We start from the raw sequence: 25,956 nt of genomic DNA on the forward strand, positions 1-25,956 counted from the left end.
ATTCACTTACACATTGAACGAAGTCGTCAGTTTACGATTTCGGTAAACTCTCGGCATAGTTCGAAGGCAAATGTGTAGCTTACTTCCGCCAGCTTCCTCGATGGCTGACGCAAAGGCTGGAAGGTCTACGTGCATTCTGGGTAGTGTAGTAGATAAGGAGAATGGGCCCCACTAAATTGGTCTAGAGGGGAGTACTATAAAAATGTAATTTTAAAAAATTACACAAATTACCCTAGAGTGAACAAAAAATTATGAAATAGTATTTTAGTAAATATCCCAGTGAAATTTTAGGCCCTAGAGCCACTGCCTGGCCTTTTCTCTTTTGTAGCCGACCGCTGTCCTCCATACCTACCCCCGGGTCCCGGGTCCTGCACTTCCGGTGAGCCTCCCAGGGCGTCGGAGCGGAAGCGGCGGCGGCGGCGGCTTCGGCGGCTTCGGCGGCTTCGGCGTCTGTGAGCTGAGAGGGTCGGCGGGCTCCCATCCTAGCATTCTCTGGGTGAAGCGGCATCTGCCAGGCAGAGGTGTCCACCATGGTGAGTGTGGCCTGTCAGGGTCTGGGAGCTGGGGCTGGGGCCCGGAGCCAGGGGCCGAGGCCGGGCCCGGCGGGGCGGACAGAAACGGCCACGGAGATGCCGAGTCACCCCCGCCGGGCGAGTGCCGGACTCTTGACCACGATCGGCCTCAGCTTATCTCTGGTAGTCCTGGGCATGGTTCGAATTTCCTCTCAGTTGGACTTGAACTCCTTCAAGGTGAAAACTCTTCTACGTTTGTGTCCACTCACGGGTCTCATAAGTGCTATACAGGTGACAGGTTTCCATTCCACCAAATTAATTGAAAGGTTGGGCGTGAGCAGCAGAGTCAGCCCCCCCCTAGGGAGAATGCTTGGGAACCATTCCGGTGGGCCGGAACACTCAGCCCTTGAGCCAGTTCCTCAAGCGCAGTACCTCTTGGTCTTGGCTGGGTTGTAATGATGCCTTCGGCTATTTAAGTGATTTCAGTGGATAACAACAGTAGTAGCTAATTGTTGCTGGCGCTTTTTCTCTTACACTTCTTTCAACACCCACAGTCCCTTATTACACCTTATCCCATTTAATCCCTATTATGCTCTTGGAGACAAGGACGATTAGTATGATTTTAACCATGAAAAAAACAAGGTTTAAAGAAGTAGGTAGTTTACTGGTAGTCAAAGAAGCTGGTAGTGGAAATTTGAGGCCAAGTCTGTCTGGATGCAATGCTGAGTCTCATTACCGTTGTACAGCATTGCCTCAGTGTCATTTGCTTATTTTAGCAAAAATAATGACTACTAGGTTTTGTCCCAAGTATTGCATTGTTGAATCATGTTTCCATTCTCAAGTTCATCCTCATCCACTTAAAGACCCTGAATACCTGATAGGTCTAGGCAGTATACTAGACATTGGGATTATGAAGGAAAGTAGGACTTGGGGTAGGGAGCAGCAGAGAGGGGCAGAAGGTCAGGTTCATGGGTGGATTGAAGGCAGATTGTTAAGGGTGTTAAATACTTCGTGGGGATTTTCTGACTTAATGAGGAACAAAAGCAAAGAGAAAAAATGCCTTGGATGGGGTGGTGTAGTGAAAGCCTCAGGGAAGCCCCACTCCACTGCTCTACCTTCACATTTGCTATGCTTCTGGCCAAGACTTTGTTGAACAGAGTTCTGCTTAAAGGAAGGAGAGACAAAGGTTTGAAAACTACTGTGCTAAAGCCCCAGGGATTGAAGAGCCATTTGAGATTTTAAGCAGTAACTTGCTGTGTTTGCATTTTAAGAAGATTGCAGATTCATCTTGCTAATTTTGATTTTGGAATTGCTAGTAAACTACCTAATCAGGCTTTGTCTCTACTTGATGTATATTTGGAATCAAGTCAAGAAATATTTGTCTATTGTGAAATATTTTTTAAAACTTGTAGAAACCACATAAATTTACCATCTTAACTGTTTTAAAGCATAGATTCTGTAGTGTTAAGTATATTCGCATTGTCGTGTATTAGATCTCCAGAAGTTTTTCATCTTGCAAAACTGAAACTCTACCTATTAAACAACAATTCCCGCCATTTCCCCTCACTTACCCCCTGACAACCAACATTTTAATTCTTGTTTCTATGAATTTGATGGCTCTAGAGACCTCCTATAAGTGAAATCATATAACATTTGTCTTTTTGTGACTGGCTTATTTCTCTTGAGCATAAAGTCCTCAAGGTTCATCCACGTTGTAGTATGTGATAAAGTTTTCTCCCTTTTAAAGGCTGAATAATATTCTATTATATGGGTGTACTACATTTTGTTTATCCATTCATCTGTTGATGGACACTTGGATTGTTTCTATCCCTTAGCTATTATGAATAATGTCGCTATGAGCATGTGAACATCATACAAATATCTTTTCAAGACCCTGCCTTCAATTCTTTTGGGTTTATGCCCTATAGTGCAATTTTATATTTGGTTGGGGGGACGTCATGGCAATTGCAATACTTTGAGAAGACTCCAAATTGCTGTGTAAAATGTTTTCTAAGCCTCACCATAGTCCACAAGTTAAGAGCTGGGATATTAACTTTGGTGGCACAATATCTTGGCTCTACTTATTAGCAGGAGGGACTACCATGGCATAACACCATGAGAGCACATTGGAGGGGCATCAGTCCAAACCCTGGGCAAAGCAGGGAAGGTTCCTGGAACCAGGAAAGGATGGTCGTGGAAGCCAGGGGAAAGGGACGGGGTGCAAATGCTGGGTGCCTGCTCTTCCTGTTGTCTGGAATGCCGTTCCCTGTTTTTTACCTGGCTCCCTCCTGGTACTCAAGTCTTTGCAGAGTCCCTTCCTGACCACCCATTTAAAATAGCATTCTCAGGAGCTCTTTCCCTTACCCCGTCTTGTCCTTAGAACATTTATCAGTATCAGACGTGGAAACATTTTCTCTTACTTGATTCCCTTGTCTTGAATGTCAGCTCCTCCAGGGGCAGATGTTGTACCTGTTTTGTTAGTGAGCAAACATCATTAGAGTGTTTTGCTAGTGCTTAGCTCAGAGCCTGGCAGATAGTGGGCACTCAATAGATGTTTTGGCGGAGGCATCTAGGTGGCTCAGTCGGTTCAGCATCTGACTTCGGTTCAGGTCATGCATGATCTCACGGTTTGTGAGTTTGAGCCCAAATTGGGTGAGCTCAAGCCCCGCTCCAGGATCTGCACTCTCTCCCTCTCTCTCTCTGCACCTTGGGGGATTCTGTCTCTCTCTCTCTCTCTCTCTCTCTACCCCTTGCTCACTCGGGAACTCAGATAGATAGATTTCTTTTTTTTTTTTAAATTTTTTTTTTCAACGTTTATTTATTTTTGGGACAGAGAGAGACAGAGCATGAACGGGGGAGGGGCAGAGAGAGAGGGAGACACAGAATCGGAAGCAGGCTCCAGGCTCTGAGCCATCAGCCCAGAGCCCGACGCGGGGCTCAAACTCACGGACCGCGAGATCGTGACCTGGCTGAAGTCGGACGCTTAACCGACTGCGCCACCCAGGCGCCCCGATTTCTTTAAATTAACAAGAAGAGGGCAAGTGTTTCTGTTGGAGAAACCAGGTGTGGCCGGTATAGGAGATTGTAAGGGCTGTCAGTAGCCAGTCCTGAGGTGTATGTGAGATCTGGCCTGGATCCTTGGGGAGCGGAGGCATGGGAGACTGAAAGAAGTTAATGACAGGCTTGACGTGGCCAATCATATATTTTAGTAAGATTTAGTAAGAAAGCAGTAGACTCTAGATTGGAGGGATGATACTCGGCATGGCAGAATGTGTAGAAACAGATTTGAGATTCACTGTGCCACCGGGAAGTGCTTCAGGCAGACTGCTCTGGTCCATCAGGATTGCCGTGCATCTTGCCCTTTATGCACGTGCAGCAGCATCAACTACCCTGACCTGTTTGGGCTTTTGACGTGAAGAGATGTACCTTTGTTCTGTTCTAACTCCAGTATCTCTTTCCTTCCTTGTAGTTCTCCTTCAACATGTTTGACCACCCGATTCCCCGGGTCTTCCAGAACCGCTTCTCCACGCAGTACCGCTGCTTCTCCGTGTCCATGCTCGCAGGGCCTAATGACAGGTCAGATGTGGAGAAAGGAGGGAAGAGTATGTGCTCGTTTTTATTTTGAATAGTAACCTTTCCTGCCCTCAGCCTACAGTGCTTGCAGTCTTCAGGAGCCCTTGTTTTGCATGTGTAACCAGAAGCTAGTTACAGTGAGAGTCTTGCTTGCCCCAGACTTCCTAAGGGGGGCCTGGGGTGGGAGGGAGAGTTCTAATTATGATTAGATTTATGACTAATAGCTATCTGGTTCCCGCAATAAATTACAGCAAGTAAAATTTCTTATCAAAGATCATTATGAAATTCTGGCTACTTTACAAGTATCGTGTAGTATGTTTTAAAGATATGACAGCAACTAAATTTTGGCTTTGTGCTGCCTTTTTAATTTTTACTTTCTTAATGTTTCTTAAATGTTCTTTCCACAGTAATTATGCCGCCCTCAGCCCTCGATCAACTCAGTAAGTATTTTCTCCATGACCTGGGAACTGAGGTCATTTAAGTATGGACATCAGAAACTTGGGCATATGTTCTTCAGTATGTCCAGACGTAGGCATCCTTCATTGTGTCTGGATGGGAAGTGTCCCTGGAGGTTGCATACTGGGCTGGACTGCTGGGCCCACGGATGCCTGGTGAGGTGATGGCCAATGGCAGCCAGCTGTCCAGTTGGGGGCCAGTGAGTACTCAGCTCTAGATTTCTCCCCTATGAAGGGGGCTCTCTACTCTCCTGACACCGACCCCCCCACCTCCACACACACACACTTTATCCAGATCCCATCAGGACAAGGAAAGTTTGAACACAGTGCTTTTCACCCTGCGGAGGCAGCTGACTCTGTTGGCTGGGTTCACTAGGTTTTTCCCTAAAGGAGGCTGTCAGCTCCCAAGAGAATGCTGTGCATAGGCTTTTCACCTCCTCCCCAAACATGTTTCTTTAGTTCCAGGCCCAAATTTCTAGCCCTGTCTGCCCCACTGCATCGACAGCGCATTATCTTCTGCCCCAGAACCTGCCCCTCTCATCAGGTTCTGTCTCTTATAGCAGGAGCCAGAAAGTCCCAAGGGTTGTGAGAGTGGCCACACTTCCTCTTTCCTCAACCTCTCATCCCCTGAGAACAACCCATAGAGACACCTCATGCCCCTGACTACAGGCACAGTCACTGCTTTTTGAGATTCAGTGGTGTTTCTGGTGTGAATTCCTCCCATCCAAGGGAGGACAGTGGAGGTCACCAAAGCACAGGTCCACACTTGGTATCTGCTACATGTGGGACGGCACTGTAGAGAAGGGGTGCAGCCTGGCCTGGCTATAGACTAGTGACTTGGCCTCTGAACTTCAGTGTTCTCATCTTTAAACAGGGACGCATGGCACCTGTCCATCAGAGCTGCTATGTGGCAGGAGTGCCTCCTCTAGATGGTGCCCTGTGGCATGTGTATAAACAGCCCAAGCCCATGTGACGCCAGTCAGAAAACAGGAGGTGGCCTTTAGCCAGCATCGCTTAACCAATGCCAGCAGTGGCAGTGGCCACACACAGTAGAGGCCTTGAATTCTGGCATTTGCTTAGCCAGTGGGTAGATAGAGCACCCTGGAGTTCATAGCTCTCAGGCTGTCATCATAGAGGAGGGAACAAGGCCCCCCCAGAGAGTCTGCCCTTCTATTTGAGCTGACCCAGGAGCTGAGTGCCAGGAGTGACCTTTGGTACAAGTGTCTAAAAAGTGACTTGGATTGGGACAGTAGAGTTTAGATCAGTGTTCAGATCTTTTAAGTCTTGGAAGAAATTTTGTCTAAATGAAATCTTACAGGGAGTCTTAATTTATAAAAGTGTCACTACTCAATTTGGAGGAGGTGAGGGAGTGCAGAGGGCTCAGAGCCTCAAGGCACTTCTCTAAATCAGGAAATGCACTTTGAAAACTACTAGACTGAGGAACATAGGGGTTTCCTCCAATGACAAGAATCTTGGATCCTTGGCTACAGCCTGATCTACTTCACCCTGACTGACCATGGTTCTGCTTCATAACTCCACAGCTGAGAGGTGCCCTGGGGACAGAGGGCCTGGCCTCTGGGCCCTTGGCCATTGTACTCCAGCATCCAAGGCACCCTTGGTGACTGGCGGGGGGTGGGGGGGGTGGGGGGGTACCCACACCCACTGCTGCCACTTCTGAAGGCTCTTCTCTCTCATCTGTGGCTTCCTGCCCAAGCTTCTTACTTGATCTGCATCACCAGAATCCTAGGCAGAGTCTGCCATACCTCCTGGTGCTGAATGGAACTTTTGTTGCCATGTTTAAACCGACAGGCCAAAGTGGGCTTTAGCGGTTAAGCCAGATCAACCTGGGCCAGTAGCCTGGGTTGAATCGCAGCATGGTCACTCCTGGGCTGTGTGATCCTGGGCTTCTTGCTGACTGGGCATGTTAGTTCCCCATAGATGAAAAGGGTAATGATTGTCCCTACCTCACTGTTCTGGGAAGAGTAAGCAAGAGCCTGGCACATGGCAAACAGTGTTGCTTGTCACTGCATCAGTCTGTTGCAGAGCCCTCCACCAGGTCCCCGACTCTTGGGTTCTCCTGCTTCACATTGCCTGCACCTCCTACACTCCTGAGTCAGCCTGCCAATGGTCCTGTTGCCTGCCTCTGGCTATCCATGGGGCTTCAATTTGGGACCACTAGAGTGAGGGGACGGACGGACTGTGTGGTGACCTTGCAGAGAGCCACATTGCTGAATGCTTCCACCCTGCATAGTGTCTGGCCCATCCCTTCTCCTCCTGACCACATTCACACCCTGTCCTGGTGCCCCAGCCTCACCCAATTGCCAGCCATTCCCAAACTGGCTGGGTTTCATGCCTTTGTTCAGGCTGCTTCCTCTCTGGCATTCCCTCCCTGGCTGGCCTGCCTATGACTCTCACAGAGCACTGCAACATCTAGGTGTACATGTTTATTTCTTTTCCACCCTTCTTTTTTTTTTTTTTTTTAATATATGAAATTTATTGTCAAACTGGTTTCCATACAACACCCAGTGCTCATCCCAAAAGATGCCCTCTTTAATACCCATCACCTAACCTCCCCTCCCTCCCACCCCCCATCAACCCTCAGTTTGTTCTCAGTTTTTTCTTTTTTTAATTTTTTTTTTTAACGTTTTATTTATTTTTGAGACAGAGAGAGACAGAGCATGAACGGGGGAGGGGCAGAGAGAGAGGGAGACACAGAATTGGAAGCAGGCTCCAGGCTTTGAGCCATCAGCCCAGAGCCCGACGCGGGGCTCGAAGTCACGGACCGCGAGATAGTGACCTGAGCTGAAGTCGGACGCTTAACTGACTGAGCCACCCAGGCGCCCCTGTTCTCAGTTTTTAAGAGTCTCTTATGCTTTGGCTCTCTCCCACTCTAACCTCTTTTTTTTTTTTTTTTCCCTTTCCCTCCCCCATGGGTTTCTGTTAAGTTTCTCAGGATCCACATAAGAGTGAAAACATATGGTATCTGTCTTTCTCTGTATGGCATATTTCACTTAGCATCACACTCTCCAGTTCCATCCACGTTGCTACAAAGGGCCATATTTCATTCTTTCTCATTGCCACGTAGTACTCCATTGTGTATATAAACCACAATTTCTTTATCCATTCATCAGTTGATGGACATTTAGGCTCTTTTCCACCCTTCTAACTAGAAACCCTTGCAGGCATGGATTTTGTCCAGCACATGGGTGGCAATGAAATTATTTATGAATAAATGAGTTAACGTATCACTTTTTAAAATTGGGGTTTCAGAAAACTTCAAGTGTGAGCCGGTACTGTGTACCTGGGTCACCAAACATTCCTGAGCTCTGGGCCAAGTGATATGTCAGGGGAGCATGGGGTCTACTGGGTGGGTAGGCACTCAGGGGCCTAAGCACCTTGTGGGTTTGAGTGCCTGCTCTGGGGAACACCCAGGGAGGCTGATTTTCAGAGGAGCTCATTCAGAGAATAGAACTCCCTCACCGAAGCTCTGCCTCAGCCTCTCTCTCCTCTTCAGGCCGACTCAACATTACCTACCCCATGCTGTTCAAACTGACCAACAAGAACTCAGACCGCATGACGCACTGTGGTGTGCTGGAGTTTGTGGCCGACGAGGGCATCTGCTATCTCCCACACTGGGTGAGTGGGACTGTGCCAGTCTCTGAGAGCCTGAGAGTCTCAGGTTGGGGCTTTGAAGTAGGGAGGGCCCTAGCAGGTGGGAGAGCCTCGCCCCGGAACAATGACATGGCTAATAGAGAAGGGTTTCGGAACAAGGTTTTGCATGCTGGGGGGTGACCTTTCTTTGACAGTAGACCAACTGGTAGCCTAGAAACCACAGCCACCTGTTTACCTGCCATTTCCTAGGCAAGGCTTTTGTGAAAATAATGAAGCAGGAGTATTTTTGAAGTGGTCTGTGTACAGAATTTTAGGTTTCTTTTTTGATTTATTTTTTTAATGTTCATTTATTTATTTTAAGAGCACAAGCGGAGGAGGAACAGAGAGGGAGAGAGAGAGAGAGAGAGAGAGAGAGAGAGAGAATCCCAAGCAGACTCTGCACTGTCAGCACAAAACCCAATGCAAGGCTGGAACTCAAAAACCATGCATGATCTGAGCTGAGATCAAGAGTTGGATGTTTGACTGAGCCACTAGGGCACCCCTGGAATTTTAGGTTTTTATACATTTGCTCCCCAAGTCTAATTTCTCCCCCAGTTTTGTCACATCATCGTGTGTGTGTTTAGATATTTGTCTGTAACTGAGTCTTTCCAAAGTGTATCACTTCCTTGCCATAAAAACAAAGTCTCTTTTTTGCACTCAAACTTTCTTTTGAGCCTGGGTCCTTCCTTAATGGTAGGCCCGGCCAGCCTCTTCCCCACAGGAGCCCTGCACTCCCATCACACCTGCTTCCTGGTCCCTCCTGTGTTGTTTCCCAGCCTCTGTCCCAAAGGAGCTCTTACTCACGCCTCAAAGCCCAGACTCAATTTGCTTCCTTGCTCAGTTGCCCTTCCCAACACTTGCCACTTGGTACCTTATTGTCCTGTAGGTCTGCAGGTGCCCCTCCTGGGCTGGACGACTTGTCCCACTCATCGGATAGAGTGATGTGGGTGGCTGAAGTGTTGCACACTGACAACTTCTCAGGGCCACTCTGGATCCTCAGAGCTGCTCTGGGACCCATGTGTAGAGGTAAAAGAGGAGGTGATAACACTGGGGTACACCATACCTCCAAAGTTATCTCTCCAACCCACAGACTTGGTGGCCCCTTGTCCAATCTCCCAGGATGCTTTGGACCAGAAAACTAATTGGATCCTTTTTGCCAAGAAATATCATATTCCCTGGGAAGCTTCTTTAGGTAGCATAGACCTGCCTCTTCCTGGGCTGGCCTTCCAGCTCTTGGCCAGAGCAGATGATTGCCTAGGGGTTTCCAGTTGCTGCTGCAGAGCTGGCCTAAGGATCTTTTGACCCTCAGTGGTACGTGAGCAGGTGCTTTCTGTTAGGTGCTCTGTCCCACCCAGAGCTCCCAGGCCTCTTCAGGACAAGTCAGCCTGGAGCAGATGCTGGCCTTTCTTCTAGCACCTGAGGCCTCATCTGCTGGCTTAGATCGAGATCTCCGCCCAGGACCACTGGGAGTGCGTGGAAGCCTGCTGCCTTGTGCCTGTCCTATGTGTACTACATTTGTTGGAGCGACCACACCGGCCTGAAGAGTGTCCTTCAATGAGAGTGTGTCAGGACCTCTACAGGCCCACAGGGCCCTGCTCACCCTCTAGCTTCACTCATGACCTCTGCCCTCCTTGGCCCTGGCCTACCTTCCTCTTACCTGTATCTTGTCCTTGGACTGTTAGAGTTACCTCCTAACCGCCTCTGTGAGCCACAGTGCTGGTCCGTCAGTGCCGCCTGGGTGAAGCGTTCTTGAAGGGATGTGATGCCTGGGACTGGCTCCAGGGCAGCCCAGTGTGGGATGCGGTCAGGGAGTGGGGTGTTGAATGAGGAGCCGAGGTTAGCTGTGATCTGTTGAACCCAGGGATGGGTGTGTAGAGGCTCACTCATACGGTTCTCACTGCGCTTTTTTTTTTTGAAGGTTTTTTTTTTGGTTTTGGGGGTTTTTTTTGGTTTGGTTTTGGTTTTTGGCTTTTTTTTTTTTTTTTTTTTTTTAAGCTACACCCAACATGGGGCTCAAACTAAACCTCAGGATCAAAAGTTGCATGCCTTACTGACTGAGCCAGCCAGGTGCCCCTGGTTCTCTCTGAGCCTGGGTGGCTCAGTCGGTTGAATGTCTAACTTCGGCTCAGGTCATGATCTCGTGGTCTGTGAGTTCAAGCCTGGCATTGGGCTCTGTGCTGACAGCTCAGAGCCTGGAGTCTGTTTCAGATTCTGTGTCTCCCTCTCTCTCTTTGCCCCTCTCTTGCTCATGCTCTGTCTCTCTTGCTCTCAAAAATAAGTAAAACATAAAAAGAAATTGTTTTTTAAATAAATAAAATAAAAAAAAAAAAGAAAGTTTAAAATAAAAAAAGCAAAAAACCACTCCCAAGACATGCAGGGTTCCTCATTCCTGGCCCACCCTCCTTGTGTCAGACCCTTGAGTGTCAGCCTTATGGTCTCTTGACTTCCTGCACACCAGGTACTCACAAGCCTTTGTTCGTATCTTTCTGCCTTGTTCCTCACCCAGCACCCACCACACAGGGTGGTTTCATAGAAGTATGAAGTTATCTTGTCAGTTTTATGTGACCCCCTGTAGCAGACACCTCTGGGGACTTGTCACCACCCTGCACCTGCCTCAGCTATATGGCCATTCCATGTGAGGTAAGCCCACCTGGTGCCATTATTATCCTACTCCCGTTGCAGCCATGTTTGCTCCAAGGCCTTGTAAGTTGTGTGTGAGACAACTCAAAGGTATGGAGGGGTGAGCTTCCCTGGGGAAACACTGTCCCTAGGAGACCTGGAGCTAGTGGCCTTTCCTTCTAGGGGACCATCTTTTCTTAGAGGCTGACAGAGACACATTGCTGGCTGCAGGCACCTAGGTAGTACCCCAAGGCCTCCTTCCTTTCACGCCTTTGACTCACTTGCTGGTTGGCTTTACCTTCTTTCCTAACATCAAATCGCAATTAAATTACATGTCCCCAAGTCCTCATCTCAGGCTCCTCTTCCAGGGACCCAAGGAAGATCCATCAGAATGCCAGACTTTGGCTTGCTGAGTGTGTGGTTAGATGATGCTCATGCTGGCCACTTGATTTCCAGGAGCCTCATGTAGCTTTCTTCTTCTTTTAGATGATGCAGAATTTGCTGTTGGAAGAAGGGGGCTTGGTCCAGGTGGAGAGTGTCAACCTTCAAGTAGCCACGTACTCCAAATTCCAGCCTCAGAGCCCTGACTTCCTGGACATCACCAACCCCAAAGCAGTGTATCCTTTTGAGATAAGGGTTCTTCTCGACAAGGGAAGGGTGTGCTGGCAGTCTGTAAAAAGCGAGCTCTTTGTTGAGCATGTGCCTACTTTGGGGACCATACATTTGTTTCTGATTGGAGTTGTGGTTTGAGAATAATGGTGTTTAGCCAGCATGTCCACCCTGGCCTGGAACTGGGCTTGGGCCTGGACAAGCACACGCGGCACTCTCTGGGCCTCTTCTGGACACTCTCCAGATACTTCCTTGAGAGCAAAGTGGAACCCTTCCTCCAGGTAGACTGGGGCACCTGGCACAAAGCTCAGTGTATTTGGTGGAAGGAGGCTGGCTGGTTTGCCTCTAAGGCCCAAACCCTCACGGGCCCCTCGTGCCCCACCTCAACCATGAATGCTACTCAGCCTCACCTTTTACCCAGGGTTAATGCTTTTCACTCCAAACCATTGGGGAGCAGTGACACAGTACATTTTTCTGTAAGCAAGAGAAAAGAAAAGGTTTTAGGTTTTAGTGGTTTTTGATAATGTTCTCTGAATGTGAGCCAGACATGGGTGTTGATAATTTAAGAAACAACTGGTGTGGGCAAGGAGCATGCTGTGTGTGGTCTGTGGTCTAGACCTCTAGATTGGAGGCCCTGGCTTGCTTGTTGAGATCTTGTTATAGGGCAACCACTCCACTATCTGTTTTTAAAAGGCTCGATGAAACACAGTTGAACAATACAGACAGGTAGGTTAGTTTAAAAAAAAACAAAACTGCTTCTACCCGCCCTACTTGCACACTGTCCCCAACCCCAACCCAGGAGCAAGCTGATGTCGGCTACATCCTGGACGTGTGGGCTATGAGTCTCCTGCTGACTATGTCTGGACCAGCGTATTGAGTTCCCTATGACTTGGTCCTGGACATGGTGTGGGCTTGGGGAGCTGTGCTCGCCACACTCATTGTTGGAGGCTTCCCGTTTTACAGGCAGGGTGACATACTGTGACATGTCTGCTCACCTGATGCCTCAGAGCACTGCCTTGGAGGTGCTTGTCTGGTGATCAGTGCCCAGGAGTGTCTGCCTCGATGACCATGCCCCCTTTTGATCTTCTCTGGATTTTCATGTGTGTTGAGGTGCAGACTTTCCAGATTGTTTTCAGAGGCTGTTTCTATCCGCATAGTTAACTTGTTAGTTCATGGAGAAAGAGTGTCAGTTTCGTCAGCGGAGAGGCAGTCTGGTGCTCCTGGGTCTGGCTGACAGGCAGGATAAAGGCACTCTTAGTAAAGGCAGACTCAGCACAGAGCCAAGAAGGTTGGGCACGTAGAGCTGTGATGCAGAAACCAAGTGGGCTGGCTCTGACAGCTGGGCTGGAGCTAAGGGAAGGGCACCCCAACAGCATGGCATTTTATGCAAGGGAGCGAAGACAGTGTACACAGAATGCCCTTTCACAAAGCTGTTCTCATCTTGAAAGGCTATCTGACCAAGAGAAGGGATCCTGGACAGGCTGAGTCTTCTCCCCTCAAGTCAGACTCTTGAGAGCCTTGCCTGGTATGCCATGTCACAGTGCTAGGTTCTGGAGGAGTGTCGTATGTTTGCCCATTCTATTTAAAGTAATTCTCTGAATTGACAAGGATGATATGGTTAAAGTATTCCGTGTGATTAGGCATAACTCCCTTGCCTGGGCATTTGGGTTATTCAGTTTTAAAGAAATTATTATTATTTGCAATTATAAAAAGGGTTTACAGGTTACCTTTCCCTCTTTAATTTTTATTTTTTTAGTTTTTATTTTAGAACATACTGCCCTAAAGTTGGGTTACCACCCAAAAGATAGAAGAACAAGTGTCAGAACATCTTTGATTTTTGATGAACTTTTGAGGGGGCCTATTTATGATTCATTCAGTCTTTTTTTCTTCCATGCTCCCATAGAATTTTTAAGATCAACTTGTTGAGTGTAATTTACATACAATAAAACTCCCAGTTTGGTCAGTTGACAAACGTGAACACCCATGTACCCAGAACACTTCCATCTTCCCAAAAGGTCTGCTGTGCCCTTGCCTGCCCCTCCTCACCTGATATCCAGCTCTAGGAACCTCCCTGCTGCTTCCCACCCCTCAGAGAGCTGCCTTTCTTGAGGGAACACTTTGTGGCAGGTTCTTTCCCTCAGCAGTGTTGGTGAAATTCATCCATCTAATGAGTTCACCCTCTCTTATTGCTGAGTAATATCTCACTGTATCAAAGCCGTGTGTTTTAGCACCAGCCCAGTATATGCCTGTCTGGTATACTTTATGACAGTGATCATCTAAACCTTTATAGAACTTGTTTCAGATTTAAGGTACCCATCTTGCCATGTTGCCTTAACAGTGTGTGTCTGCAGATTAGAAAACGCATTAAGAAATTTTGCCTGCCTGACCACAGGGGATGTGATTGCCATCAACTACAATGAGAAGGTGAGTGTCTCAACCGCGGGGCCAATAGGGCCCAGAGCCAAGGTCAGCGTAGGTCACACCTGAAGACTTGCAGTGTCCATTCTGATGTTTGAATGGTGGAGGGAGGGATCTTTCTTTCTTTCTTTCTTTAAAAATATTTTTATTTATTTTTGAGAGAGAGAGATAGCACAAGCGGGGCAGGGGCAGAGAGGGAGGGAGACACAGAATCCAAAGCAGGTTCCAGGCTCTTAGCTGTCAGCACAGATCCTGACCCGGGGCTCAAACCCACGTCATGAGATCATGGCCTGAGCTGAAGTCGGTTGCTTAACCAACTGAGCCGTCCATGGGTCCCCTTTTTTTTTTTAAGTTTATTTATTTATTTTGAGATAGAGAGCATGTGGAGCATATACACACGAATGGGGGAGGGGTTAAGCGGGAGAGAGAATCCCAAGCAGGCTTCCTGCTGTCAGGCTGTCAGCACAGAATGAATGGGGGTTCTTTTTAGGCAGGGTATGCATGGCTTTTATCAGGATTGCTGCCTACTCTTTGCTTTTTAAAATCCTTATGCGTTCATGTTTAAACCCCTGTAGTAATTCATTCAGCAGCTCTGTTTTGAGGATTGATTGCATTTACAGGTGAATGAGCTTAACATTATTAATCATAGTCTGTATCCCATGGGGCCAAGGGTACTGATTGTGCCTCCATTAGAACCTCTCCACTGCACCTATGATCTGAGCTAATCCCTTTGCTGGTCTGTGGGAACACAGAAACAAAGTAGCCTGGGTCCTTGTCCTTGTGATTCCCTCCCTTGGACGGGCCCTCAAGGAGCTGGCCCTGCAGGGTGCTCCAAGTGCTGTGGGGCACAGGGGAAGCAGAACCTGGCTTTGCCTGGGGACATTGTCACTTGACACCCAAGCAGAGACAAGAAAAGCAGATATAGACCCTTAAGGAAATCAGTATTGGCATTTTCAGGTGCAAACATAAAGTACTTATGTGTAAAATGTTCAAAGATATTTTTAAAAACAGAATCATAAAATTTAGCAATCAATAAAAGACTACCAAAAATAACCAGGAGGGTTTGAAAAACAGTCAAAGAGTTAAATAACAGCTGACAAAGAATTAATGAAATGAAAGCTAAATCTGGAGAAATGCCTTAGAATTCTACACGGAGGGGCACCTGGGAGGCTCAGTCGTCCGATTCTTGGTTTCGGCTCAGGTCATGATCTCATGGTTTGTGAGTTCGAGCCCTACATCAGGCTCCATACTGTTAGTGTGGAACCTGCTTGGGATTGTCTCTCTCTGCCTCTCCCCTGCTCACTCTCTCTGTCTTTCTCTGTCTCTCTCTCTCAAAAATAAATAAGATTAAAAAAAATTTCTACACAAGAGATCAAGGCAATGAGCATAGGGGAGACTGAATTATTGGGTACACTGAGAGAGTCACACACACTGTGAAAATCCCAGCAGGAGAGAATGATGGAGCCACAATATTGTGAAGAGATAATAAATGAAATTGTTTTAGAACTGGCTTTCAGCCCACAGTAACAGGGAGTATAGTATATATCAAACAGGGTGAGTTGCATATACCAAATAAGCAGAGAGAAGGTACTTAGAAAAGAACGGTAAATAGTAAGCCTTTGAACAGCAACTGTTACAGCCAAAAATAGCAGAATACAGTTTGCCCTTGAAGAATATGGGGTTAAGGTCACCAAACCCACAAATAACTTTTCAGTCCCCAAAATTTAACTACTAATAGCCTACTGTTGGCTGAAACCCTTACCAAGAACATAAACAGTCGATTAACACATATAGTTTATGTTATATGTATCGTGGAGCTGGACAAAAGAAAATGTTGTTAAAAGAGTCACAAGGAGGGGTGCCTGGGTGGCTCACTTGGTTGAGCATCTGACTTTGGCTCAGGTCATGATCTCATGGTTCATGAGTTCCAGCCCCTAATCAGGCTCTGTGTTGACAGCTTGGAGCCTGGAACCTACTTCAGATTCTGTGTGTCTCTCCCTCTGCCCCTCCCACGCTCACACTCTGTGTGTGTCTCTCTCTCCCCAAAATAATAAATAAACATGAAAAAAATTAAAAAAAAGAAGTCACAAGGAAGAGAATATACATTTAAGGTATTGTGCTGTAAAACTGCATGTAAGTGGACCAGCGGCAGTTCAAACCCATGTTGTTCAAGGAGCAACTGTATCTTCAGAGGCTGACAGAAAGTAACTGTCACCAAAATCTTTAAAGAATGCAGGCAAAATCAAAATATTTTCAGATAAACCAAATCCCAGAGAGTTTATTTACTAATGGAACTTCAAAAGCATGTGCTTCAGGAATAAGCATTCTCCTAGAAGGAAAGACCAGCATGCCAGAAGGAATGGTGAACAAATAAACTAGCAAATATGAAGTAAATCATGGTAAATGTCGCCACATAAAGCAGTAATAACGTTTGAGAGCCTCGAGCAAGAACATCTAAAATATTAGAAAAGAATAAGCCTGAAGAGTTGTTCAGAGTGAAAGTGTCTGCAACCCAAGAAAAAGTTCAATCAGTAAAACTAACTGGGAACTCCACATATATGTTGAACGTTTAAGAATAATACAAAACACTAGAAATTGTCACGGAAGTATAGGAAGTATACCTCACGCAATATATTCTAGCATTTCTATGGTGCTCCTTCTAAGATTTTTCTTTCCCAGCTCTGGTTGCAACATAGTTGGTATTATGGTCCACTAATTCCTTGTGACCTGCAGTTTGACAGCAGTACTGTAGCAAAATGAGAACATGTTCCTCCGGAGACAGGGGTGCATGTACAGATTTCATAGCAGTTTTGGTAGTAGTGTGGTGCTGGCAAACCCATTGGAGTCAGCCCAGATTTTGACTGGAGAAATTGCGTTACATCTGTACAGTAGCATGCATTCATTTCTGTTCATCTTTTTTTTTCTCCCAATTTTTTTAACGTTTATTTTTTTTTTAATTTTTTTTTTTTTAACGTTTATTCATTTTTTTGAGACAGAGAGAGACAGAGCATGAACGAGGGAGGGTCAGAGAGAGGGAGACACAGAATCCAAAACAGGCTCCAAGCTCCGAGCTGTCAGCACAGAGCCCGACGCGGGGCTTGAACCCACAGACCGTGAGATCATGACCTGAGCCGAAGTCGGCCGCTCAACCGACTGAGCCACCCAGGCGCCCCAACGTTTATTTTTGAGAGAGACAGTTTGAGTGGGAGAGGGGCAGAGAGAGAGGGAGATGCAGAATCTGAAGCAGGCTCCAGGCTCTGAGCTAGCAGCACAGAGCCTGATGTGGGGCTTGAACTCATGAACCATTGAGATGATGATCTGAGCCCAAGTTGGCCACTTAACTGACTGAGCCACTGAGGCGCCCCTGTTCATTTTCTATTAAATAATGAGGAAACTTTTAAAAACAGACTGGGCACACGAAGCCTTCTCACTTTACTTTGGGGACCCTCCCCCTAATGTTGAGGCTTTTGTTTAATGGTGGGACTCTCCAGACTGTTCTTTGTAAAAGCAGGACATACTCAGGTAAACAGAAAACCAGAAACGATGCATGAAAAAGCAGATTCTGCCACTTTTTGTTCTTACCCTTCTGAATGTTTATTTGTTTGTTTTTTGTTCATGTTTATTTATTATTGAGAGCCAGAGAGAGACAGAGCATGAGCAGGGGAGGGGCAGAGAGAGGGGGAGACACAGAATCTGAAGCAGGCTCCAGGCTCTGAGCTGTCAGCACAGAGCCCAACACAAGGCTTGAACCCACAAACCGCGAAATCATGACCTGAACCGAAGTCAGACGCCCAACTGACTGAGCCACCCAGGCACCCCGCTTCTGGATGTTTTGATACACATTTTTGACACACTTGAGATCATCTTGGACATACAGCAATATGACTTTTTTTTAACTTCTCCCATTGACTGCATGGTATTCTGCTGGCGACTATAATTTCTATATATGTGAACAAATATTATTCATTTAGCCAATTTATTGGTAGGTATTTTGAGAATGCACTATTATTAGCAATGTTGGAGTGAGCATTCTCAGAATTTTCTCTTTGGGTATTTAGCTAATTATTTGCTTAGAATAAATTCCTAGAAGTGAACTTCCTGGGATAAAGGTTGTGTCTTTTGCAATTTGATGCATAACTACCTTGTCTGATTTGAACCACTTATGGGCATCAAAGCAGCCTTCCCCCACAAAGGCAGCCCCCTTGTCATAGCAAGAGGTGCATCTGGGGGAGGGGGTCATGGAGGTGAATGATGTGTCTGCGAGCCTAGTAGGGAGCCACAGTAACATGAATGACGACAGCCCCCAATGCTGCCATGAACTGTGAAACTGATTTTTGTTTTTTTCCTACAGATTTATGAACTGCGGGTGATGGAGACCAAGCCTGACAAAGCCGTGTCCATCATTGAGTGTGACATGAACGTGAGTACCTTTGCTGCTTACAAGTGCGCTTGGGGTGAAGGAAGATGGGCAGTTGATGGCCCCTGCAGGCCAGTTCCCCTCGAGGGTGTCGTGTAGCCCCTGGGACTGTTTGGGTGAAAGAGGAGGAAGATGATATCAGAACATTATAAGGAGGCTGCTGACCTTATGATCCTTCTTAGACCAAGAGAACTGGCAGAGTTGTAGCCAGTTCTGAGATGGCTGCACCCACCAGCATCTTAGACATGCTAAAGAAGGAATATTCTTTTTTTTTTTTTTAATGTTTATTTTTGAGAGAGTGTGAGCAGGGGAGGGGCAGAGAGAGAAGGAGACAGAAGATCCGAAGTGGGCTCTGTACTAATGGCAGAGAACCCAATGCGCAGCTTGAATTCATGAACTGTGAGATCATGACCTGAGCCCAAGTCGGATGCTTAACCGCACTGAGCCACCCAAGTGCCCCTAAAGAGTGAATATTCTTAAAAGCTGAGGAAACTTGGGGCACCTGAGTGGCTCAGTCAGTTAAACATCTGACTCTTGATTTCAGCTCAGGTCGTGATCTCACAGCTTCGTGGGTTCGGGCCCCACGTCAGGCTCTGCACTGTCGGCAGTGTGGAGCCTGCTTGGGATTCTCTCTGCCCCTGCCCCACTTGCACTGTCTTTGTCTCTCTCAAAATAAATAAATACACTTAAAAAATAAAAAGCTAAGAAAACTTAGCTCCTGTGTAGGAAGCAACTACTGGTACACACAACAGCCTAGTAGATCTCCAGGGAATGCTGCCGAGCAAGAGGGGCCAATCCCAAAAGGTTATATTCTGACATATGTTATATGTCCCATGTGTATTACATTCTTGAAACTGGCAAGACTTTAGACTTGGAATACAGAGTAATGGTTGCCAGGAGTTAGGAGAGAAAGCCAGGAGAGAGGCGGGTGTGGTTGTAACAGGACAACTCAAGGGGTCCCTGTGATGTTGGAACAGTCCAGTATCTCAGCTGTGGGGATGGAGACATTGCCCTACACTTGTGATAAAATTGTGAGGCCTTAACATGCACACACCAGTGAGTCAGTATAGAACTGGAAAATCTGAACAGGAAGGTGGGATCATGTCACTGTTGCTATCCTGGTGGTGATACTATATGCAATTTTTCTAAAACACTACCATTGGGAAAACTGGGCAAAGCATACAGAGCAACTTTCTGTAGCATTTTTTACAGCCACATGTGAACCTACAGTTGTCTCCATTAAACTAGAAAAGCTAAGGAAGCCTAAGTGTCTCCACATCTCAAAACTACTTTTCTGACACCACAGGTAGACTTCGATGCCCCACTGGGTTACAAGGAGCCTGAAAGACAAGTCCAGCATGAGGAGTCTGCTGTAAGTTGTTTCACCAACATCCCTCCCCAGCTCCAGCACTGTTTGCCCTCTTTGGTAATGGGACTTTTGTGGGAGGGCGTCCTGAGTTTGTCCTGACAGCTGATTCTCGTTTGGCCTCTGCCGCTGCTGACATGGCCACGTGCCCTGCTCCCGTGGAACAGTGTGTCCCAGCTGTTGGGGTGCAGGGTTGGCAGTAGCAATGAGAGGCCCAAGAGAAAAGCTGGGGTATCCCTGCTGAGAGGCTTATCGCATGATTTCTGTCCCTATCAGGAAGGTGAAGCTGACCACAGCGGCTATGCTGGAGAGCTGGGCTTCCGTGTGAGTACCAGGCCACACATTTAACTTTCTGTATGCCCACTGTGCCATCTGGGGACCTCCGTAGGGACTGGGGCTCTGGGCATCCGTGTACACACATATCTGGCACTTTCTCGGTTACGTGGCACTTTACATCCATTTTCTCCTGGAATCCTCCTGACAGTTCTACGAGGCTTTTCCAATTTTTTTTCTTCTTTTTGAAGATTTCTAACTTACCAAAAAGTTAAAATAGGACACACGTATTCTTCTCTTAGATTGACCAGACATGACGACATTTGCTCTATCCCTAATAACATGGCCTCTGTGAAAGGAAGTTGCAGTGTGACCTCCCAGCACTGCCGCCAGCCAGCCTCCCTGGGAAGAGGTAGAGATGGCTGGTGTGCTGGCACCAGGGTGCTGGGAGGCAGCAGAGGAGATGGACTAGAAAGTAGAGCTGTGGGGCATTGCAACAGAGGCCTTAGCCCACCCCACCCCTGGGGCCCTGAGCTGGGTGGCCCTGCAGAAGCTAGGGCCAGACCTTTCGACCTGTCATTAGCTATTGGCTGCCCCCGTAGGGTGGCTGTGTTTGGGCCAGGAGGCTCCTTTCATATCACTGTAATCCTCTGAGGAGCTGGGCAGAGAGTTCTCGGCTGTCCATACTCCAGCAGCTGGGGAGTGAGGGCTTCAGTTCTTAAGGGGTCTGGACAGCCCACCTCCAACACACATCCCTGCAGCGATCTCTGGGCAAAGGGCATGTGTATGCTCACTAGCTCTTGCGCACTTTCTTGCTCACCTGTCTAGGCCTTTTCCGGCTCTGGAAATAGACTGGATGGGAAGAAGAAAGGTGTAGAGCCCAGTCCCTCCCCAATCAAGCCTGGAGACATTAAAAGGTGGGTCTGTCCTTACTCTGCTCCCGCCTGATGCTTTCTCATCCTACAGGGAGGCTCTGTGCCAGATTCCTGGGGTGGGGCCACCTCACTAGAGCTCTAGAGACCAAGCCTGGACCAAGGAGGCTGGCAGTATTAATGGATGACCCCTGCCTGTTCTCCTCAGTGGGCTGGAGCACCACCAGAGCCACTGTTTCTGGAGGGGTGGGGAGGGGGACAGTGGGTATTGGTGCCCTTCCTCAACTGCCAAGCCTCTCCCACAGCCTCCATTGGTGCTTCCAGTTCTGCCTCCACCTGTTCCCAAGTAGTACCTGATCAGCTTGCTTTCCTGTTTCAGGTCATTCCACTACCTGTTTAGTAATCTCCCTGTTTTCCTATTTTGTGACTTCAAATAATTCAAGTCACATTATGTCAACTTCCCTCAAACAGGAGGCAGGAACTGCCTTACTTAATGTGTTTCTGTTTAGGGGCCCAGAGACTCTTAGAGCAGTTTCCCTGCTCTGGTGGCCTTCATGGAGGTAGCAGGGATATGTCGTCACCTGTCTACTCTGTGTGTTAGAGCAGAAGGAGAATGTTGGCAGTGTTTTTACCCAGTCTCTTAAGAGAGCTTAAAGAATTCAGTGTGAATGTAGCCCTTGCAGGCTCTATGAGGCTAGAGGACAGAGATGATGAGGCCCCCAAGCCTCCAGGTGACCCCTCCCTGCAGGCCAGGCCCCAGGTCTACAGGCCTCTTCCCCAGTTGCCTTCAGGTTACTTCAGGAAGGATGCTGGGGAGCACCAGAGGGCTGGCCCAAGGCCAGAGTGGGTACAGCAGTGTACCCCAGAATGAGAGTTGTCGGGAGGACACTTGTATCTTCTGCCTGCCTTCCTCTTGATTGTCAAGAATGAATTTTAGGGGTGCCTAGGTGGCTCAGTCAGTTGAGTGTCCGGCTCTTGATTTTGGCTCAGGTCATGATCTCATGGGTTGTGAGATCGAGCCCTATGCCGGGCTCTGTGCTGACAATGCAGGGCCTGCTTAGGATTGTCTCTCTCCCTCTCTCTCTAGCCTTCCCCTGCTTATGTGCATGCTCGTTCTCTCTCTCTCTCTCTCTCTCTCTCTCTCTCAAAATAAATAAACTTTAAAAAAAACAAGGTATTTTAATGCGGGGTATCTGGGTGGCTCAGTCGGGTAATTGTATGAGCCTTGGTTTGGGCTCAGGTCATGATCTCATGGTTTGTTAGTTTGAGCCCCATGTTAGATTCTGTATGGACAGTATGGAGCTTGCTTGGGATTCTCTCTCCCTCTCTGCCCTTGCCCCGCTTGTGTGTGTGTGTGCTCTCTTTCTTCCACACCCCCCTCTCAAAAAATAAACATTAAAAAAAAAATGAATTTTAATGCTTTTTTCTCTTGAAACTAACACTTCTCCTCCTTGCTCTCCTTCACAGGGGAATTCCCAATTATGAATTTAAACTTGGTAAGATCACTTTCATCAGAAATTCACGTCCACTGGTCAAAAAGGTTGAAGAGGTGAGTTTATTTTACTGGTAATGAGAAGTTTTATTTGTTAATGATGACTGGAGAGTTCTTTCCATTCTGAATAAGGATGTTCTGTCATATTTTTCCCCATGCCTAGGGCCCTCCTCTCCCTGGCAGCCTGATTGTCCCGTTGAGACTATGCGGGGAGTGTGTAGGCCACAGCTCTGGTGTCACCTGGCAGTGGTGATCGACACAATACCAGCTCACAGAGCCTTGACCAAGTGCCATAGTTAACTATTTAATCCCCAGCCCCGTCCCTTGAGGTGGCTGCCGTGATTGTCTGCATTTTTACACATATGAGCCTGAAGATGTGGGGAGGTGAGGGCACCCAGGGTTCAGGGGCAATTCGTGTTATTTCTAGAACACCAGCACTTCAGACCCACCACTCTCCTGGTTCCTTTTCCGTAAGGCTCAGTGTCTTGGGGATCTAGAGTAGGCTAGAGGGCAGATGTTCTATGAGCCCACTCAGGATCCTGGCTGCAGGGCCATCACCAGCCCCTTGGCCACTGAGCTCTTCCCCTCTTCCTGTGGGGTGGTTGGGGATAGAGACCACTACACCGTTTATATATTTCCTACCCCTTTGCATCCCGCCCTGGTCTTAATGTTCCTTGAATTAACACGATGTTGGGAAACTTCCAGGCTCAGAGGAACCAGTGTGGTTCCCCAATGAGACCTTACCCTCTGACTCCTCCTTGAGTGCCTTTCCAAGCCTTTGCCAGCTACATGCTGGGGCTTGCTGCCTCCAGCTTGGAGGCCTCAGCAGGGCCGTCCTCCAGGCTGACTTGTGACCTGACTGCTGGAGATACAGGAAAGGGAGGGCGAGGCACAGCTGGAGCTGTTTAATCCATAAGTACTGGAGAAGAAATGTGTGGCTGATGATGGGATTGAAGGCACATGCTTAGCGCTACCCCATCCTGAACCCTCAGGAAAGCTGTGGCACAAGGTAATAAGGTAATAAAGACATTGGCAAGAAGAGGAGGCAGCTGCTACAAAACTTTGAAAGCCCCAGAACAGAAGGGGTAACTGACTTCGCAGGCCATGGAAGCCACATTCTGAGCTGGCTGTGGGGAAAGCCAAGAGGCAGATTGGTGTAGAGAGTAGAGCTCTGAAAGGCACCTCTGGAAATGGGGGACAAAGATGGAATGTGTGTCACAAAGAACCGAACCACAGCACCTCCTCTCCCCAACCCCCCGCCACTATCCCCTTAACCTGCTGGGGATGTACCTGCCTGACCCCGGGAGAAAGCTGGAGGCTCGTCTTCTGGAAGAGGCATCACAACAGGTCCCGAGGCTGGGGCCATCAGTACAGTGGATAGGACTGAACTAAAAGAGCAAATGAGTAACAGTTTGCATCCTGAATGTTGTCACCCTTGATATCCTTCCCTTGCTTGGCTCACACACTGGCTGCCAGACTTGCTTATTGCAGTTGGAGGAGCTTTCTCTGGACAGTCTGATGAACCCTGAGGAATGTGCCAGCCAGCTCACCCCAGAGTGAAGACTGTAGTCAGGAAGTTTCTGCTGCTAACCTCTAAATCAGAAGAGTTCTGAAAAGAGATTAGAGAAACTAAAGGTGCAGGAACCATCAGGGAAGTAATGTCCCCAGACTAAAGGGCACAGAGTTTACAGATTGGAGGGCCCCCTGAGCATCCAACACTGTGAATGAAAATAGCCCCCTATTGAGGCAAAGAAGAGAACCTAAAGCTTTCAGAAGGCAGAAAGTGGCTGTACCACAGATTAAGAATGGCATCATTTTATCAGGACACAGGAAGCTAGGAGATCTTGGAGCAGTGTCTTCAAAATTCTGAGAGGGAACTTTTCTAAAAAGGTCTGTACCCAACTCTTACAGGCTGAACTATATTCCCCCAAGTCCTGTGTTGAAGCTCTAACACCCAGCACCTCAGAATATGACTGTATTTGGAGATAAAGGCTTTTACGGGAGGTGATTAAGTTAAAATGAGGCCATTAGGGTGGCCCCCAACCCAGTCTGACTGGTGCCCTTGTAAGAAGAGGAAAGTTAGCTGTACAGAGGGAAGACCATGCGTGTGAGGACGTTGCAAAAAGACAGACATCTGCAAGCTAAGGAGCGAGGCCTCAGAAGAAACCGAACCTGTCAACACTTTGATCTTGGACTTCCAGTCTCCAGAACCATGAGAAAATATCTGTTGTTTAAGCCACCCAGGCTGTGATATTTTGTTATGGCAGCCCCAGCAATCTAACACCAACCAAACCTATCAGGGAAATGTGAGAGTAGAAAAGGCTAATTTCAGATACGTAGGATCTCACAAAAAGGTATTCCTCAAACACCGTTTCTCAGGAAGCATCTGGAGGATGTACCCTACTAAAATGAAGGAATAAAATAGAAATAAGAAAGCCTTAGGTCCAGGAAATAGGGAGCCCTGAAGCCATTCGTAGCACCAAGAGGATGGCCAGTCCAGGTAGGGCAGCTTAAAGGCCCCATGAGATGCACCTGCAAACAGACAAAAACAGCGGGATGCCTGCTGTGATTGAATGTATGCAGAAGAGAGAAGCCAGACACAGGGACAGCAGGACAAGACAGAAGGCTCTGCAGAAAAGGAAGGCTGATTGGTTTAGCTATGACTCAACTTGACATGGTTGCCACCACACCAGTACACTCCTGCATGGAGGTCAGGAGGGGCAAGTGCAGGCAGGGGCACGTACTATGGAGTGTGAAATCCTCTTGCACAGGTAACGCCTCCAAGTGACTAGCAAATACAAGCTGATGAAAAGATACTTGCTGTTTTCAGGAGTTCAGAAAAAAACAAGCCCTCTTTCTTTTGGTGGGAAAATAGCTTGATTGAATGTTTCTGAGGGCTGGTTAGTGACCATAATATTAAAAGCCTTAAAAATAACACACAGTCCTTTTATGGAAGAATAATACTTCTAAAAAAAAAAAATCAGAGTTGCGTACAAACACAGTAAGCTGCTCACCACAACTGTTTACAATACCGCAAACCTGGTAGTAACATCCAGTGGTGGAAGACTGCCTCTCCCACATGATGGAATTTTCTGTAGTCTATACGAGAAAAGAAATTCATTGACTTGAGACTCGGGAAGTATAATAGGTCATATATAGTCATATATAATAAAGTGGCTGGAAATATTTTTGGGTGCTGAAATTACAGATGATTCTTCTTTTGGGGTGTATTTTATATTTTTTACATTTTTCCATTTTGAAAATGTGATTCTTCTGCAAAAGGATGTACATTCAACCTGAGAATAAAGGCTGTGGTAGAGGCATAGCTGTGATTCTGTGGTTTTGTTTCTCAATTCAGTAGACTATGATTTATGTTTCCACTTAAAAGACATTTCTTCTTATGTATAATGTGGAAGTGAGGAAAATGGGTGGCTGGCACATGAGTCAACAGAATAAAGCATTTATTCTAAGCCTCCAAGGAGTTTCTGAAAATAGTATTTTATCTTCACACTTAGGATGAAGCTGGAGGCAGATTCGTCGCTTTCTCTGGAGAAGGACAGTCGTTGCGTAAAAAGGGAAGAAAGCCATAAGTTGGGACTGTTGGCTGATTGGAAAATAAAATAATCAATTGCAACATAATGGCTTTTAGTTACTGGCTCTGATGGGATTAGACTGTTGCAGAGGATGCTGTCACTTTGT

At 47.3% G+C, this 25,956-nt stretch overlaps 1 protein-coding gene across 1 annotated transcript; it reads left to right on the plus strand.

The window, feature by feature from the left end:
- The first annotated feature begins 101 nt into the window (after window positions 1-101).
- UFD1 (ubiquitin recognition factor in ER associated degradation 1) lies at window positions 102-25,896 on the plus strand. The gene is made up of 12 exons (XM_043558092.1): window positions 102-533; window positions 3,982-4,114; window positions 4,493-4,525; window positions 8,055-8,176; window positions 11,297-11,427; window positions 13,771-13,843; window positions 18,189-18,257; window positions 19,561-19,626; window positions 19,897-19,944; window positions 20,722-20,810; window positions 22,233-22,314; window positions 25,773-25,896. The coding sequence occupies exons 1-12, from the start codon at window positions 531-533 to the stop codon at window positions 25,845-25,847; spliced, it is 924 nt and encodes a 307-aa protein (XP_043414027.1). The 5' UTR covers window positions 102-530; the 3' UTR covers window positions 25,848-25,896.
- The last annotated feature ends 60 nt before the right edge of the window (window positions 25,897-25,956 follow it).

This window comes from Prionailurus bengalensis, chromosome D3 (genome assembly GCF_016509475.1).
Source record: "Prionailurus bengalensis isolate Pbe53 chromosome D3, Fcat_Pben_1.1_paternal_pri, whole genome shotgun sequence".
NCBI classification, from domain to species: Eukaryota; Metazoa; Chordata; class Mammalia; order Carnivora; family Felidae; genus Prionailurus; species Prionailurus bengalensis.